This window comes from Poecilia formosa, unplaced genomic scaffold (genome assembly GCF_000485575.1).
Source record: "Poecilia formosa unplaced genomic scaffold, Poecilia_formosa-5.1.2 Scaffold10, whole genome shotgun sequence".
Taxonomy (NCBI): Eukaryota; Metazoa; Chordata; class Actinopteri; order Cyprinodontiformes; family Poeciliidae; genus Poecilia; species Poecilia formosa.
The window spans coordinates 1764993-1783567 of record NW_006799949.1 but is presented as its reverse complement, the minus strand read 5'-3'; the positions used below and the strand labels follow the sequence as shown (position 1 = coordinate 1783567).

Here is an 18575-nt window from a genome sequence, read left to right as displayed (position 1 = left end):
CCTACCTAATTTATGCAACCGCTGTAGTTCGGAGTCTGGGATAATCAGTTCGTCGTGACGACCTCCTCTGGGCCTGTGAGAGGAGACTGCAGATGGCTTGAAGACCTGACTGCTGCTCTCAGGAGAAAGTTTTTGCCACTTCAGGTACACATCTGATGGCACAGGAAGCACAATATATGCACAGCATCTGTTATTTTATACTACTAATTCATGCTGCGTGTATGAAGATGCAAACTCTGAGATGCAAAGAATAATCCAAAACAGTACACCACCTATGTTTTTAGTAGAGAGAGTGAAGCCCCTTTGCTGAACAGACAGTGTGTCTGCAAGAGCTTCGGTGAGACTATCAATGCTCTTGATGATTGTAAATGGTCCAGAGTTGACCTGCAAACAGTAAAAACAGTAAAAAAAAACAACAACAAAAAAACACACAATTAATATAAGAAGGGGTTTTATAGGTAGAAAATTTGATGAACAACTACTGTTACACAAATAAAATATCCTATCTCACCCCATCCTCAGTCTGACCAACCCACTGCGTAGCCGTTTGTGGCTCAAGCATCACATTTGCTAGGTTTAAATAGTTTGTAGCAATGGACATCATGACCTCTGCTGAATTGGTTCCTGCAGAGTGGGTGCTGGTCGCAATGCCATCAATCAGCTGAGCGAAGTAGAGGATGTCACTTGAGGTTAAGGGGTGATGGCCATCAGCCTCTATTGTATGCACAGCAGCCTGAGTCAGCTGCTGCAGGGAGGTCAAATCTGGGTTTTGGGAGGTGTTGATGCTTAGCTCCTCCATTACCTAGAGACACAGACAGACAGGCAAACAGCTCTGGATCACATTAAATTGACTAAATGATTTGCACTAATTAGATAAGTCCAAAACAGCATCTTTGTGGTAATAAAATAAAATTAGAAAGTGCTTCACAAATAAATAAATAAAAAACCCCTCCTATGTCAAAATTATGTCTGATATAAAAATATCATACCTGATATACACAGACAAGGTTTTTAATGCAGTACCTCTGCTTTTATGGTTTCTTTCAGTATACTTACAAATTTCTAAGTTTATGAGGATTAAATTACATCATATACTTTTGCCAAAGACAACTAGATGTCACAACTTACCTGCGTGATGTTTGGATATTTGCTCAGTTTACTGAAAAAAGGAGAGTTTGGCAAACTGGGCTTTGCTGCAAAAGTATAGACAATAAAGTGTAGTCAGATCAACTGATGCAACAAATTTGACAGATGAAACCTTGTGTGGCAAGTTATTTAAACTAAAGTTTGGATTATAGATAGTTTTAATTTTCATTTCTAATTATTATCATTCTTTGAGCATTTATGATTTTATCCCTGCCAAACTCCTGTGAGGTGTACCATAAAAAACTATTTTTATCACTTTTATTTCAATCTACTTGCTACAGATGCTTGGAACTGAACTTTCTAAATGACATTACAAACTGAAATGTTTGATTTGCAACTGCATGCTAGTCCGATACAGTCACAGTCTCTGGCCATTGCCCTGATATGAGATGCTGATTATGATCAGCCTTGGTGCCTTTTTTACGCTTTACAATTACATGTATACAGTCAGATATAGCATGGTTAAATATCACATAAAATATCCAACATAAGACACTCATAACAGGTTTTCATTAGAATACAAAAGAGTGAACAACAGACCAAAAGAAACTTACCCTTCTTTAATTGACAGACGACTCTCTTATATGAGCTGCACCTCTCTAAGAGACAGCTCTCTGTAACAGGGTTAAACACTCCACAATCTTCATCAATCATCTTTTTCTGGAAAACTTTGACAGTGAAAGTTTGGTTTTGCCAAGAAGTCCCATCCAGCAACGACTTAAATAAATCCACAGTGAAATCAGCAAATTTCCCTAGCAAAGGAAATTGGTAGGATTAATGCTTTTGTTAAATTAAAACCATTTAAAATGTGTTGACGTAAAAATGTTGTTTTTTAAAAGAAAAAAAAAGGTAATCTGAAATGCACAGTTTCTAAATATCCCTTGATTTTATTTTACAGTGCAAACCTTATAGTTTTCATTTGATCAAATGTACTATTCATATTGATGCAAATCGCTCTTTGTAAAAAAAAATAAAATAAATAAAATAAATAAAAAGATAAATAAATAAATAAATAAATAAGTGTAAAAAGTCCAGTAAGTTACAAAATGTGTTTTAGAAGTAATAATAAGTAAAATAACTTTCAGAAGTAAAATAACTTTGTATTTTGCTTGACCACCTGCTTTAGAGAGCAGGAGGTCCTGGCTGATGAGTATTTTAGGGTTTAGATATTGAGCAGAAATAACAAATATGGAACGTAAGTCAGAAAGAAAGTGAGTATACTATCACGTCTGCAAGTTCAGTTGTAGGAGAGGGAGTGAGGCTTTTGGACACTGAATGCTCACTGGGGACCATGATGTCAGAGAGGGAGAAGTCTGTTTTCAAGGGTGGGACTCAGAATGATCTAAGTTAAAAAAACATTTACAAGAACCATTTAGAGTTAATTTGCCAGCTACAACTTGGTCATCATTGCTCATTTTTATCCGTTAGTTCTCAGTTGGGTGGTTTAAAATAAATAAATAAATAAATAAATAAATAAATAAATAAATACAAATATTTCTCAGTATTGACAGCTACTGTAGACAGAGCTTTGGAAAAGTATTTATACTCTGAGAATTAACCATGCCAAGAAAATTTCTAACATATCATGACACTACACGAACAGACTTCAATGGCCGTTAAACTTTATATGTGATGTAAACTTTATATGTGATGTAAAAAGACAAAGTAGCACATCATTTTTAAATGAAAGGAAACAGTTTTATGGTCTACAATTTCCTTTAAATACTAATTTGCAAGGAGTGGTGTGAACTTGTATTCAACTTTTACTCCAATGTTAGCTGTGAGTCCATTGAAGAATGTTTGCAGGAGCTGTTCACATCTTGAAGCTGGCATATTTGACAATTATATCTCAGTTAGATTAGATTGAAAAGCGTCTGTCAATGTCTAATTTCGAGTCTTTCCACTTGAAAGTGCCAGATGGGAGGAGGTTACTACATGAGCCTCGCTCAGACCTTGGAATCTTGTGTGCGCACAGAATCTGTTTTTGCCTGGTATCCATTAGATTTTTTTTTTGTCTGCATAGCAACCACACCCAACCCAATTGTGAAATCAACTAATGTGAAGTAAAAAAATAAAAAAAAAATAAAAAAATGCTGTATAGTTTTCTGAAGCTCTGGACTTTAAGGGATGATTTTGTTTTCCTTTAGGTTAAAACACACAAACTATTTTCCCTTTAATTTCATCAAAAACTAAATCCTTGATATTAGATTTTTACAAAAACATTTTTCTTCTTCCTGTCATTTAAACTGTACCTTGACACGGGCTTTCCCCCCACATCTGGTCCTCTATTTCCAGCAATGGCTCACTCCACTTAAACACCAGCCCAGAGGAGATGGTTGAACAATCATTTTCCATGGTGAGTATTTCACAGCTGCTCAAAACTCGATCCCAAATGTGCAGATTGGTGATTCTCCCTGAGAATGCATCATTTGACTCAAAAGACCCATTCTGGCCCTGACCGATAATGAAGAAGCTATCTGGGCTAATGCTGTCATTATTACAATTCATGCCATTCCCCCTTGAAACCACGTGACCGTGAGCGTACAGGGCCCAGCTTCCGTCATCCTGGCTCCAAGAAACACACACAGAGTGCCAGGAGTCATCATGTTCGAAAGCGTTGGCGTAAGGCCCTTGTTTGCTGTGGATCCGTAGAGCCAACTGCACAGGGTTTCCCTGGGTCAGATTTGCTCGGAGTTGGAAGTCATTAATGGAATAAGAAAAGACTGTGGAAATTCCAAAGGTGTTTGCACTGAAGTGTAGTTGGGTGCAAACAGTCAATGAGCTCATGGAGGGAAACTTGTGCAGAAGGTGAGCATGCATCTGGTCCGAACGCCTGGAGAAATCCAGAATCAGTGTCTTGGAAGAATCTTTGATTTCATCCCAAACAGAGAGAGAAGGAAGTAGTTATAAGGTTAATCGTAAAATCAAAGATGGATTCATTTTACTCCTAAAAATGTGGAACATTTGTGCATCTTATTTGTTGACAAAATAAGCAAAATAAACCTACGTTTTTGACGCGTTAGGGTTTTCCTGGCAATCCACACACCATCAGAGATATTCTGGTTTTTTAAGAAGCTGTTTAGCTGTTGGTAGTCTGCCTGCTTGGAGACAATAGCTAAGTTCCCAGATAGCCGCTTGCATAGTTCTTCTGCATCCTTCCATTGCATGGAATCGGGAACATACTTGTAATAAAACTTGTCATATGGCTGGCCTCTCCTTTTCACTCTTAATGCTATTTGAAAAGCAGAGACAATAAGTTGACAGAAAAGCTTCCACCAAAGTGGAAGTCAATATACAGGCGACATTCCAAAAGTTTAAGAGTGTCACTGCATTAAGACAGATGAGAACTGGCAAATAAAAGTTATTCTCCATATGAACCAGATTACTGTGTAAATGATGCGATGACGATCTAAACAATTTGATGTCATTTCAGGATTCCAGCCATCTACAAAAGCCTTATGAGAGTTTTCCAAGTCTTTACGGTAAATGGACTCTTCGGCCCCTGCCAGACCGCTAATTATTTTTTTGTATGTGCACATCTAAAACATGCATTACAAGGGTGGATAAGTTGCACTCGCTATGAGTCACTCTCCAAGTGATGATGTAAGTGCTGAAAAACATCTGGGTGTCTCACTGAGAGGAATACCTCTCTGACTTGCCTAAAGCATGTGAGACTTCACTGCTCCAGCACAAAGTAATGCATTTTCCATGTAGCTCTCGGGCTAGATTAATCTTTTAAGATTTTTAGTCGCAAGCTGACCTGTTACATCAAAAGTCTTGAGTTACCTGTTTGAGGACGTTTCCACAAACATGAGTTTCCAATTAATAAGTAGGACTAAATTCCTGTTCAGTTATATCCTGATGAGTCTTGCTGTGCGTGCTAGACTGCTGCACGTTTTCTCTACATATCAGCTGATAGGCTGATAGAAAGATCTCCAGATCATCCACAGAAACGAATGCTTTACCCACTGCAGATTTGCCTGAAGGTTTTTTTTTTTTTTTTTATTTAGGAGAGTGTTGATCATGAAAGAATTTGGATTTTGTATCTGAGGAACAATTTCTGTGAATTAGGTCACCAGATCTGTATTAGTTCAGCAGATCTAAATTTTAAATCTCCTGGATCTAACAAGATTCCCTCTGGATGAGCAGCTGCATCACAAATTGTACATAAAAATGGATTTAAGTTTCTTTACCACATGCAGCTATGGGAAAAATTAAGAGACCACTGCACTGAACCCCACTGAAAACCTCAAAGTTATTCCACCAAATGTTGATTTCTGAACTCTTCCTGAATTAAAACATTAGTATTGTTGTTTCTAAATGAATGAACATAAACTTGTTTTCTTTGCACTATTTGAAATCTGAGAGCACTGCATATTTTTTTGTGAATTTGACCATTTGTCATTTTCTGGAAATAAATGCTAAATTTTTGTTTGGAATTTCGGAGACATGTTGTCACTAGTTCATAGAATGAAACAACAATGTTCATCTTACTCAAACATTAACCTATAAAGAGTAAAATCAAAGAACTGATCATTTTGCGGTGGTCCCTTCATTTTTTTCCAGAGCTGTATTTGTCATTAATTTTAGTATGAAAAATACAGTATGAACCAAGAGGCGCCATATTAACAGAAAAAAAATATATTGACTAGCCTTTAAATAAGCTTTGTTTAGATATGTAGAGTTTGAGTTTCCCATGTCAGGCATCCTGTTATGTGGGAATGGGATGCCAAGGTTTCCCTCCTGGAACAGCAACCCCCAAATTGATCAACAAATGTGCCACTGATGACTTACCAGTTTTGTTTTCCTTTTTTGTAACATGAGAGTTTATCATCACTGAATAAAAGCTCTAAAATTAAAGGCTGAATTTTTCTGAAAAATTCCGGGTGAAATTATGTTACTGCAATAACAGATGAGATTCACTGATGTCTACTCCTAAATGTGGTTGATACTGAAGAAGAATACTCAATAAAATATTCAACAGGAAGTGACATAAATAAATATCCAATAAATAGATGCAAAAAAACCAAAAAAACAAGGAAGCACACCCACAAAATGAAATCACTCAAAAAACTAAAAGCACTCAGTATAAGAACAACAAGAAATGAAAATAAAACCAATAAAAAAGCTTAGCTGAAAAGAGAGGAAATATGCAGTGTTAACAAAATAATAATAAATAATGTATAAATAACATAATGTAACTAGACAAATGTGAAGAACATCACTGCAGCTATTTTTTTTTTTTTTTTTTTTTATTTTTTATTTTTTTTTTTTTGTAAGAGAAAAGTAGCTTACCTAATATCCAGCTTTGAACGCAAACCTGTAACACAAATATAGGTTTAGTTCAGCTGTGAAAACAATTTAAGTTAAATTAGTAGGCAAGCGCTCAAACTTGGAAACGGATTAGTGGCCCAATGAAAAACTGCGTTCTCCAATTCCAGGTCTGTTTTTAAAGTGTTCAATTTAACAAGACGAGTATTAATAGATTGCACACGTGGTTTTCAAACTAACAGGAACGCACATTCCAAACAGTTTTAAAAGAAATACTACTGGTTAAAAAAAATAAAGACTACTTACAAGCAGAGATAAAATGGGGAAATACAACCAGTGCATCCTGAAACAAATACTTTGTTAGCTGGAAATAAAGCGACAAATCCAACAGTGATTTCCAAAAACAACACAACGCGTTGTTTTTACCTGATTTGTTCGTCTCTTTTGGTCGTCTTCTCATTTCAAGTCGAGCTGTGTCTATGAACGCACCATCAATCCGTTCTGAAGTATGTTTACTTCTTAACCATGCAAAAGTAGAGCCGAAGTGCTGCTGACTCCAGGGAGCATGAAGGGAGGATGCAGATGAGGCTACGCAGACGATGAGTGGGTGTAGCCTGGAGCCAGCAGCAGAGGGTGGTAAAAGTAGGGTTCAAGGACATTTGGGGGCTCGAGGATGGACTTTTTGGGGTCCAGTAATTTTAGAAACAAAGGAAAAAATTGTAAAGTGTTGACTAGTTTTCAAACCTTTGGCAATTAATTGTGGCAAGCTAAATATTAGTTTCTGGACCAAATCTTGACAAACAGTGTTTTTCTTAAAAGTGCTTAAAACGAATCGCAGTTTGTTCGGTTCTGTTAATCCACCTCGTATTTTACAGTGATACACCGTAGCTCAATGGAGTTAAGGTGTTTCCCGTATGGTCAAATTTCACAAATTACTGCTACAATCTCTGAGCCCTATTGTTAATACCATTGCATGCTCATATTGGAAAATTTATACATCTTTCCTTTTTGATCCTTGAAGATTGAAAGAATGTTTTTTTTCTTTTCAAGATTTCTACAGTGTTTCAGTTTGTCTTTGATTTTTTTTTTTTTGGTCAAAAGTGGCTTGCTTTTTGTTTCTTTTCATAGAGTCTCTGCTTGTGTGTCCACAACTTATCGCTCTCTTCCCTGCTGCCAGTGTTGACTGAGCTTTGCATTGGTGCCAACCACAGAAAGAGCTGACCCTGCTTGACCTTAACCTTTCACCATGAAGGTACCAATGACCAAGAAAACTGTACTTCCAAGTGCAGATTGCATTTTAAAAATAAAGTCTTGGCCTTACATACGAGACAGTTTTTAATGTAAAGTTGTTTGTACATTTTTCTTTGGAGTTTATCATAGCTGAAATTCAATTTTCTCTCCCAAATATTGAGTTTTGGGATTTGCAATTTTATAAAATAAGTGCAAAACCCAGATTTAATTTGTGGTCAATTCTACACAGCAAAAATGGCACAAGACACATCACAAATAGCTAAATAAAAATAAAATGTGCAATTTGAGAAGACAACAGTTTAAAGACAGCAACTTGTTTCAAATATCATCATCTTCCATACTAGTCACTCTGAGAACCAGATGAACAAAGTTATTTTATCCATATTCACCTGTGTTGATGATGTGACATATTTTGTGTCAGTACAGTAATGAATGCTTTGGGCTTCTTTTTCCCTTGTAAATGATGCAATCGTCAGTTTTTTTGTGGAGAAGCATTAGTTTAATGTGTTTTTGTTTTAAATAAAAAGTACAAATATCACACAAATTTCAAAGGTTAAAATAAAATGTGGGCTTCCACTTCCATACTTTTTCAATTAATGAAAAGTTTAGTTGAGAGCCATGCATATGAGAGCCAGCATAAATGTAAACACGTTGAATATAGAAAAAATATGATTTTATTGCTACTTAACAGTAAAAGTCTTTGAATGGGTGCGCTCTACCAGCAATGTATTGTGAGCTGAAGGTAAAGAACTAGGAATCCATGTGAAATCAAGCCATGCGATTCTTAGCAGCTGTGCAAGTGGCTGGATTATTTTTAAAGCAATAAAAAAATGGTTACAACAGCATTCGTTTAGATACAAATATTAGCATGGAACCCAAAATTTACAATTGTCTGAGTGCGAATAGTGTGATATGGTATGCTGCAATACAATATACAAGAGCAAACAATGTACAGAATAGTGTAAAAACCAGGTCCTCTTATTCTTACAAATTAGCCTACCTGGAGTGCCCATAATTGAGACTTTACATGTCCCAAAAATATATAGTCCTGAAATAATGGTTTGACAAAGACTGCCCTTTTCTTTAGAGCTTCTATTGACCCAACATCAGTTAACGTACAATTTACACTCATGAGTAACGTTCTAGCTTCACTTGGCGCATCATAAATATATTCAAACTGGAGGGCGTGTTTTTACCATACCAACAAGAGAAATCAAAGAAACTTCAACAGTATTTTCCTTTACACCATGTTGAAAACAACACAATTGTTACTTTTGAATGTTTCAAAGAAAGACTGTGTCCATTTTCTGCAATTTGTTAATGCCACAGGCAAGTATTTATTTGCTTAAAGATTGTTTCCTGTACTTTTACAGTTACTTGAATCCTAGCAGGTTGCCTCTCTATTTTTCTTCAAGGTAACAAGAGATATTACACCCAGTGAGGGCTGCCACTGAGCGGCACACCTGAAGCAAAGGGGTACACCACTTTGTACACACCTTTATTTCTAACTGCATTGTGAGTGGTGGGTCTGTCTTTAATGGAGGAGTCATTTTCTAAACTGTTGTCCGAACCGGCTGAACTTCTGCTGTCGTTCACCCCCTGCTGGCTCCAGAAAGACGACAACAAGGACTGCAGGGCGGAGTGGAGATCATCTCGTGCAGATATGACTGTCTGAAGACAGGGAAGCTGCAAGGACTTAGCCTCTACTCCCTCCTTGGACAGGCCAATGACCAGTTCATCCACCGCCTTGGTAGAGGAGGAGATCAGCTCTCTGCAGCTACTGAGATCAGGATTTCTATCCATACCTGGAAGAACAGAAGCCAATCAAACATGCACTTTTTATCCAATGATCACATCTCTGTAGTGGAAGAAAGATAATCAAATTTTAACTTTGCCAAATTTGTTTTTAAAGTGTTGGCATAGAATAATAATAATAATAATATTGACAATTTGAATAATTTCTAATAATTACTGGAGAAAAGTAAAAAAAAAAAAAAAGGTACGAGTAGACCTTCAGGTAATTTGAAAAATTGAAATGTATGTAAATACCACAAATAATTTAAAAGTGCAAAAATAAATACATAAATAGACAGGACTGACATACGTTTAGTTTCTGAAACCTGTTAGGATAAACTGAAGTGTCATGTTAGTTCAGGATGGGATCAACTTTTATGTTGAAATGAGAGGTGATCGCAAGTCAAGGAAAGTTATACTAATTGATCCACTCAGAATTACAGGCAGGACTCAGAATATTTTTTGACTATTCTAAAACTGCACTGCAAAATTAGGCTTAACTACTTGACAAAAGAAACTAATCAATTGAAAGAGGGTATGATGAATATAATTTCTGACAACCTCTCCGATCACCAAATCTCCAGCAAATAGTGCACCACTGTTGGACGAACAGTACTCCATCCCTCCATTTCCAGGCATGAAGAACCGATGCCAAGGCATACGGATGCAGTTCTAGCCACATGTGTTGACCTAACATCTCACTAAGATACTGTTTGTCAGATTTCCTCTATAATTTGACAGTAGTTTGTGCTTGCACCTGATGAACTTTATTTACAAGAGTAAGTCAACCAGTTCGAAGATTAAAAAAATAAAAATTCCTAAGAAATGTGCAATTTCAAAGAGTCACCTCGCAAGGCAGTAGACAGACAAGACTGCATCTGTTGGATGGCCTGGATTAGCTGGAACAGTTTGGTCGACGTCGTCCTCAGCCTCTGTAAATGAGCGAGTAAGACTGCATCTTCCTCCTCCTCATGCGCCTCTTCATCATTTTCTTGCTCCTGTGTGAAAACAGAAATACACTCAGAACAGCAAATAATGAGTAAGATGCAACAAAAAAGTCGGATTTTAGAATGAAAGTCTTTGACATCAACTAAGTTCAATACCGCTTCTTTAAACATGCAGAAAAAAAAATGCTGCTGTAATTGGACCTTAACAGGGTTTATTTTTCACCACTTTATATAAAAATAATTACCTTCAATAACTTAAGCAATTCACAAAATTTGTATTTTCCACTCAATTTTTACATGAATAAAAGCCAAAATGTCTCTTGGTGAACACAACAGTAACATTTTGCGTAACAATCGTAAACAGAATGGTCTCAATTTGAACTGCAGCCGTAGCAAAAATTGTAAGTGACATTTTGTGAGACCAAATCTGATTCCATAATTTCCTTAATATGTCCCATCTTGACGACTAATACAAACGGCTTGGTGGGTCTGGTTACCTTACAGTGTTGGGGCAAATGTACTCTACCAAAAAAGAGGCCAATGCTACCTTTGTTGCTTTAAGAAAATTAAAGTTCTGGCAGCAAAGGAAAATGCCTGCAAACATGATAAAAACACATTAATGTCAGAGAATAAGAAAAAGACTCGCTTCATACAAGAAGAGGGATCTCCATCCACACTCTCTCCAAGCAGAACACTGTGCTGCATACATGTCCACGAGATCCCATGACAGAGGTTATAAATCAGCTTTATTTAACTGTGGGGGGGTTAAATAATGGCCTGCAAGTGTCCATTACTGGTTCAACAAAACCACTGGCTAGTTTGTGTGGCTAAGATAACTTCAAATAAGCCTGTTAGCTGTGACTTATGCCACTTCATTCACCATATTTATTACGCTAACTACTGCCGAGGGGTGAGTGCGCAGAGATAAGCTTGGAGAGCATTGAGCTTTACAGTAGCAATAAAGGCGGAGTGGCATCTTTAACAGGGCTGTTGTGGGACTGGGTGTTAATCTATTTCATTTAATCTCATGTCAAGGCAGAGGAATTGTTTCAGCTGACTGTGCAGAGCGCCATCTGATTCTGGTTTCAAAAAGCAGCCACCAGTGGTTTTTGGGATAGTACACACACACACGCACGCACACACACACACACACGCACACACACCTATACGTGTGTTGCAGAAACTCACCGAAATATGAGACTGAATGTAGATCTGCAGGGCACGAGACATATCAAGAGTTTTGGATTTTAGACTCTGTAAGACCTGGAAGCAGAGATGAAAGGCATCAAAGGCAGAAACTCACTCGCTCACTCAGATTTCCTTCGGTCAGTCTACAGGTCAGTCATGTCAAATTACATAACATCAATCAGACAATTTCCCGCTACAAATGAATATCTGATGTCTTACTGGGTTTCTGGGATAGGCCAGCTGAGCATCTCTGAGCGTTTCCCTGGTGATGGCAAGGATTTCCTCCAGGAGAGAGCGCACGCCCTTTCTGGTTCCCCTCAGCAGACAGCTCAAAAGTGATTGCTGAAATCATAGAGCATTAAAGGCAGTGAACATGTGCAATGTGCATGGACAGTGGAGAGCTCCAAAAACTATAAAGACGTAACCAACAAAAGGGCAGAGAAAACAAGGATACAGCAAACATCCCTGATAGTCTGGAGCAGAGCCTGAAGAGCTGGACTGGCTGAATTAAAAGTGTTGCAAAACTATTCAGTTTGACCTCAATCCCAAAGTGATACTGCTTAGAATAAAATAAAAATTTACTCTTCTGTCGCCATTGATTATGGAGATTGTGGATTTTTTTTTAGTACTATTATTTGTATATCAAGAGGTTATATAAATTTGTTTATATTATATGCATTTTGGATACCTTCTCCAAATTCTTTAAACATGTAAAACCCCATACAAACATAACAGAAAGAAATAATTGGGGGGGGCGAAACAAGAAAAAAGATGTCCTATCTATCTTTTTAACTTAGTGACCTGGTGGGTTAATTACATTCTTCTACACATTGAGAAGGTACTCCACAAAGGGGCTGTACTTGCAAGTAAATTTTGCTTGACCCTTGACTGTTTGACGTTTTTTCTGTTTTCAAAATGTTCCTACAATGTGGATGGAGGTAGAGATTTTCAGAAGAGTAAAATACAGCGTCAGGCGAGAAGAGAACAGAAAGCCAAAATCTCATGGTTCAACGTGATCACTGGCACTCCATAAACAGCTATGAATGGATCACTTTGGATCTGGGTTCTAAAAATCCCCCTGAGAGTGCAGAAAAGAAGTTACTCCAGAATTTGTACAAACTTGGGAAGAAGAAAAACATATTACTTCAGTTGCAGGCTGAGGTCTGACATCTGTCACACTGGTCTAAAATTGAAGGGAAGAGTTTAGATAAACGAGATTTAAAAAAAAAAATACTCTTTTCTTTTTTATTGCTTTAAACTTTACAAACTCTAACCTAGCACATGGTGTACTTAGAAATATTCTGAGAATCACCTTATCCCGCCATGACTCAGACGGTTCTACACCCAATTCACGTTCCCAAGCAGTTCTGATTTTAATCAGACGAATGGGACTCAATTGCCATAAGTTTTCCATACAAATGTTAGAGAGGTTTGATTTCTAATCAGGCCTAACAACCAGAAGATCAACAAGGCTCAGCAAGGAAAGCTGGAAACAGTGATGAGATACAGTATCTAATTTGGAAGCAGAGGAACAAATATGAGAAGGAGACAGGGTAAATTTTGAGGGCAACTCTGAAAAACAAAGACAAATAAAAACGTCTCTAAAGGTCTCTATCGTGCCAAGCGGCTTTAGTAGCAGCGGGGAAGTGGATGATTTCTTAAAGGCATTTAGTTAGAGGGAGACAAAATTCAAAATGGGACCTAAACTGACAAAATCTTAAGGGTAGAGAGCACAATGAGATGTGAAGTTACAGAAGGTAATTTAATAGGTATCAAATCATCATTAGATAATTGAGGCTGGCGAAAAAGGCGGAGAAATTGATTGAATAAATTGGTGGTTTCCTGACATTAAGGAGGTCCTGAATATCAATGAAATCTGAAATTTCTGTTCACCGCAACTGCAGAGTTCAGAAGATGATTTTTTTTTCTGAAAATGGCGAAATTTCAAATACAAATACTCAAATACTGCTATGAAATACATAATTTCATAGCAGTCCTTATTTTAAAGCCACATACTGCAAATCCATATTATGTGGGAATTTCTAGGTAGAATTGATTTTAAATAAACTGCAAGCATCCCAACTTCCAAACGCAGGAAAGATGAAAAAGTAGACCTTCAATCAGGATTACAGTCAGCAATCACAGGTATTATTTATGATAGTTTTAGAGAATTAAGACCAGTTTTAACTCAGAAGAAGTTAGCAAAAATCCATACATTTAAAGCCTGGGGGATGTATATTGTAGAAAGAATAACCACACACATTTGCAGCACCAGCTGCTAGAGTGAGTTTGCTCTATCCCAACTTGAAATCAGTGAATAGTCAGCTCTGACTGTTTTTATATCTGAACATAAAGTGAGATATCCTAACTTTATCAGGTAAAATCTCTTAAAAAGTGAAGATGCTGAAGGTGAAAATTAATGCTTCCTTTTTTTTAAACATTTGCATTAATGGCAGATTTTAGCATTTAAATGCCAAACTTTAAAAAAAAAACATGGTGATATTCAGCACAGGTAGTTGAGCTGAAAGCCTGATTACAGTTTCTGAATGAACACCGAGACCTTAACGTTTGGAGACAAGTGGTCTGATGACTAACATTGAAGTATTTGGCCATAATGACTGTAAAAACACTGGCAGGAAAATGCGGCAGTTTACGAGCACAAGAACACGCTCACCATTGAAGCCTCTGGGTAGCAACAGGATGCTAAGTACAACAGAGTCAACATTATGGAAAGGGAATCACAAAGCTCTCATTTCAGTCCCATAGAAGATTTACGTCCAAGAAACACTCCTTCAAATTTGGCGCAGTTACACCTGTTCTGTCAGGAGGAATGGTCCAAAACGCCAGCAAACTACTCTGAGCAGCTTACAAAGCAAGACCTAAAACATTTGCTATAAGTCAGACAGACTAAAGGTTGTTCTACCAACTACTGGGGAAATGTAAGAAAGAAAAAAAAAAATCTTTGTTTAAAAACATTCTCTCTATTGTCATTTGGGAACTTAGAACATCTGGCTTCCTAGATACAGAAGTAAACATCTGGTTTGAACTGCAGTGAAAAATGAAACTAAGTAGGTTTGTGCGTCACCGCTTTCTCCTGCTTCATCAAGGCAGCAACAACAATGCCCCTCTTATTATTTCTTCATGCAGATCGAAACATTTTGTAGATTAAAAAAAAAAAAAAGACATAAGTATTCAGATCCTTAACAACTAGGTTGTAATGTCTTAACTGCTCTGGCTATCCACAAAGCTTTTATTACTTTTCATTTTCTGCGGATCAGAAGACAATGGAGTATTACAAGAGTTACCTTGCCTGTGGCCCGATTGCCAGGCGCCGTAACACTGAGCGGCATGCCCGTCACCACCGCCAGCTGGGCGAGCGAGAGCATCGCCGCATCCAAGCACTGACTGCTTTTCCTCCTTGCTTCCTTCACCATCGATGTGATCTCGGATTCACAGCCCTGAATTGGGAAAAACAGTTATTTATTTATTTTTTTACATCCAACATCAGGCTAGCATAAACAAACAGATGGAATTAAATTTAATTTACCAGCAAATCAATCAAAGTCAACACAACGGTTGATGAAGTCTGAAGGGTCAATAAATAAATTAAAATGGTGGAAAAAAAAAAAAAAAAACATATTAGGGTTTAGGGGTAAAAATTGCCTGTTTAGGTGCCAAGAGTTGTCAGGAATTTAGATTTCCTTTCCATATATTCATGACCTGTGTGGAGCTCAAGGCTGAGAATTCCCTCTGCTTTGCCATTTCCATAGACAGAGCTCAAACAGCTCAGAGCTAAGACCTGTCAGTCAGATCGGCATTTTGATAAGCCGCCGCATGTCCAAACTACGCCTAATTGAAGACCATTTTGTCGGCTTAAATTTTGCCTTTTATATGAAATGAAAATACCCAGAAACCTCCATCCCAGCTTTATGTCACTATGTGGGTTCACCTGAATAAGCATTTGGAAGAATCCTCCCATTTTCTTGATTTGGCTTTTAAGTTCTTCGGCAGTCGAGTACAACAAGCCAGAGGAGCGTTTAACAGTGGCCAGCCACTGCATGGCAACAAACACAGCGGTCTCCACCGCCGCAGTGGCCTTGATCAGTTCAGTCTGGGCTGCCACGCTGCACACAAACACTGCAGATGGATGAGCAATCAGAAAAGTTTAAGTAAAATAAAACCCCAACACTTAACAGTTGAACAAAGGACTTTCATAATATTCCATAAATGATTGTTTTGGGGGAAAAAATATCAGTTGACGCTCACCGGTGTCTTGGCTGTCATCATCTAGACCCTCATACAAGTCAGATATAGTTTGGACAGCCGTGTATACCAGATTCAGATCAGACATCAGTCTGTCTGCCAAGGTCTCCTCTGTCTCGCTATAGCTTCGCAGACGAGCCACGGACAGGCCAATCAGCTCCTTGCAGAGGCTGGGAACAGCGGGTTCCGTGGCGCTCGTTTGGTTGGAAGGAGGTTTGAATGATCCACACATCAGCCCTGCAGTGCAAACAGGAGGAGTGACAAAAATAACTAGGGTCACTGAAAGTTTCTCTTAGTTATTTTAAGACAATATAAAACCTTTTGAGGATCATGATTTAACAGCAAGACCTATATTAATTGTGAAAAATAGCTTCTATCAGTTAAATAACACTTTGTTCATCTACGATTGTTTTTTGTAACTCCAGCATATAAACTATGTGCTTTTATATTCAATTCAACTACAATTCACTATGCAATACAGTGCCTGTTGTAAATACAGGTTTCAGCCAGCTAATGAAATTCCTGATTTTCAAGCCAAACCCAAACAAAATACCTTCTTTTCATGACAGCTGATAGTGGAAACGCTAACAAGAACGACTTGGTGTCAGTTCCCTTAAACCACAAAAAAACTGTTTAAGGAACAAGTATTGTTTTACAGAAGTTTGCAGAGAAGGGTTGAAGTGCTCTTCAACGCTGTGCTCAAAATTAAATTAATATATGTACAAATTTTAAAATTTATGCATTTGAAAAATGTTTAAGATCTTTAGCAGAAATCATGCTTTTTTTTTTTAAGATGACTTAAATTTTTATTTTATTGGTACAAATCAAGTTTAAAGTACTTAAAGTACCAGTCAGCTCCTAGAGTTCAAGGAATTTTTAAACAACTGATTTGTTATCAAGCATCTTACCAGCAGACTGTGAGGAGTTGGTGAGGCTCTGAATGGGATGAACTCGGATTTCATACAAACGTCCAGAGATTCGCTTTGTCTTCAGAAGGCTTCGGCTCCTGAAGTCCAACCAAATATAAGCCGTTTAAGTTCACAGCCAACTTCAAATTAATATTTTTTTTTTATAGACATTTTGGGAATAATATAACTGAGAAGTGCAATCATGAGGATAGTCAAAATGTAGGATTTCGGTTAAAGAGAGAGAGAGAGGGAAAAAAGAGAGAGCAGGAATCTTAGTAAAGTTATGCTGCATATACATATGTCCATTAAAGTCAGAGCGAAAAGCAGGATGGAGTCACAAACTGTGTGTGAATTGTTTCATTTGGCTGGATCTGGTGGAGAGCAGGGCACCACCAGAACTTCTTGCCATGAAAAACAACACTGTGACAGGAAAATGTTAGATGTTTGTAGTTTCCCTGTGTTGTGTGTGTGTGTGTGTGTGCGCGCGCGTGGGCGTGCGCATGTGCGTCCATCTACATGTTTTGTTTATAAGGTGTGAAGTCTGACAGAAGGAAACTTCAATCCCCCTCAATTTAAACACCCTGTTCTGACCTGCTAGACAAGAGACTGAATAAAATAAAAACCAAATGAACCAAAACAGGAAGGAAAAAAAAATTACCAGCAGTTTGCTGATTACACAGTGTAAGAATGAGAGGATCTTGTGTAAAACATGTGTATACAAACTTCATTACCTCCATGTATACACAATTAGATAGTCAAAGAACATTTCTTTTGCTTGAACAATGTTGAAATAAGAGCTTAATTGGCCAGCAAAAACCCAGACGAGATTAAACCGTGAGTTGGAAACATGCAGAGGGAAGTTTGGAAATTTTTTCTGCTAACATAATTCGTACAACTAAAGCCAACTACTTACTGCAAAGACAAGATGCAAACAGAGGGTCTGCAGGATAAGAAGGGGAGATGGATAATTACCTTCGGCGAGAAAAGGAGGAAGTGGAAGCAGAGGAGGCTGATATATCTTGCTCCCACTCATCATCAGGGTCATAAAACACATCGTCATCTTTAGAGGTGGAATCCCCCTGCGGAGAGTAAAGCAGTGCTGACAAGCCCGGTCTCATTTATTCAACTTAATGAGAAAAGCACGGCAAAGTGAGGCTGCATCCCTCCATCAGACATAAAACAAGCCAATCTGGACTGTAAATAAGGTCAAATGGGAGGGAAATAGGCAATTAAGTGAGAGGTGATGTCAGTCTCTGATTATGCAGAATGAGGAATGGGAAAGCTGGGAGTCTGCACATGTTTTTCTCAATACACAGCATATAATGTCTCATTAAAACACCTTTCAATGGAGGTAGGAAATCTTCTGTGAACTTAGCACCGTATTATGGAACACAGGAAGAGCTATAAATTCAAACCAGAGACAAACAAAGGAGAATCCCTAATTGAATAATCCTGAAAAAGCAGAGGCAACTTGAGACGGTCAAGAAAACAGATTACAAAACAAGTACACACTTTGATGCAGACAGTCAGCTAATCAGATAAAACAAACACACACACAAAAAAAAGACTTCAAATTACATCAGAAAAATCTATTTCAATGAAGACCAACCTGCTCCAGTTCTCTCATCACAGCCATGTTGTTCTGGAATTTTTCTAAGCTCCAGAAAGTGGAGATTCCCAGCTTTGTGTTTTGAACGCGCACCTGAAGCCCGCCTTGCTGGGTGTTCTCAGACTCAGCGCTTTCATGTCTAAAACGGAAGAAAAATGACAACAATGATAGCTAATCTACACATTTTGTATAATATTT

The 18575-nt window shown here is 37.7% G+C and overlaps 2 protein-coding genes across 2 annotated transcripts in view; both read right to left on the bottom strand.

Annotated features, from left to right (window-relative positions):
• Positions 1-6913, bottom strand: part of LOC103130141 (adhesion G-protein coupled receptor D2-like) — a 78655-nt gene extending 71742 nt beyond the window's left edge. Inside the window, exons 1-10 of the mRNA XM_007541467.2 lie at positions 6844-6913; positions 6724-6760; positions 6442-6466; positions 4154-4378; positions 3399-4013; positions 1701-1898; positions 1129-1193; positions 512-802; positions 273-384; positions 6-152 (exon numbers count right to left, since the gene is read on the bottom strand). Coding sequence (XP_007541529.1) covers positions 6-152; positions 273-384; positions 512-802; positions 1129-1193; positions 1701-1898; positions 3399-4013; positions 4154-4378; positions 6442-6466; positions 6724-6759 — 1714 coding nt within the window. The 5' untranslated portion in view covers position 6760; positions 6844-6913. The remainder of the gene's footprint in view (positions 1-5; positions 153-272; positions 385-511; positions 803-1128; positions 1194-1700; positions 1899-3398; positions 4014-4153; positions 4379-6441; positions 6467-6723; positions 6761-6843) is intronic.
• A 1406-nt stretch (positions 6914-8319) lies between these two features.
• Positions 8320-18575, bottom strand: part of LOC107834492 (kinesin-like protein KIF14) — a 10845-nt gene continuing 589 nt past the window's right edge. Inside the window, exons 2-11 of the mRNA XM_016665959.1 lie at positions 18378-18516; positions 17741-17847; positions 16769-16866; positions 15864-16097; positions 15547-15734; positions 14903-15055; positions 11817-11939; positions 11598-11672; positions 10310-10460; positions 8320-9473 (exon numbers count right to left, since the gene is read on the bottom strand). Of these exons, the coding sequence (XP_016521445.1) occupies positions 9097-9473; positions 10310-10460; positions 11598-11672; positions 11817-11939; positions 14903-15055; positions 15547-15734; positions 15864-16097; positions 16769-16866; positions 17741-17847; positions 18378-18516 (1645 nt within the window). The 3' untranslated portion in view covers positions 8320-9096. The remainder of the gene's footprint in view (positions 9474-10309; positions 10461-11597; positions 11673-11816; positions 11940-14902; positions 15056-15546; positions 15735-15863; positions 16098-16768; positions 16867-17740; positions 17848-18377; positions 18517-18575) is intronic.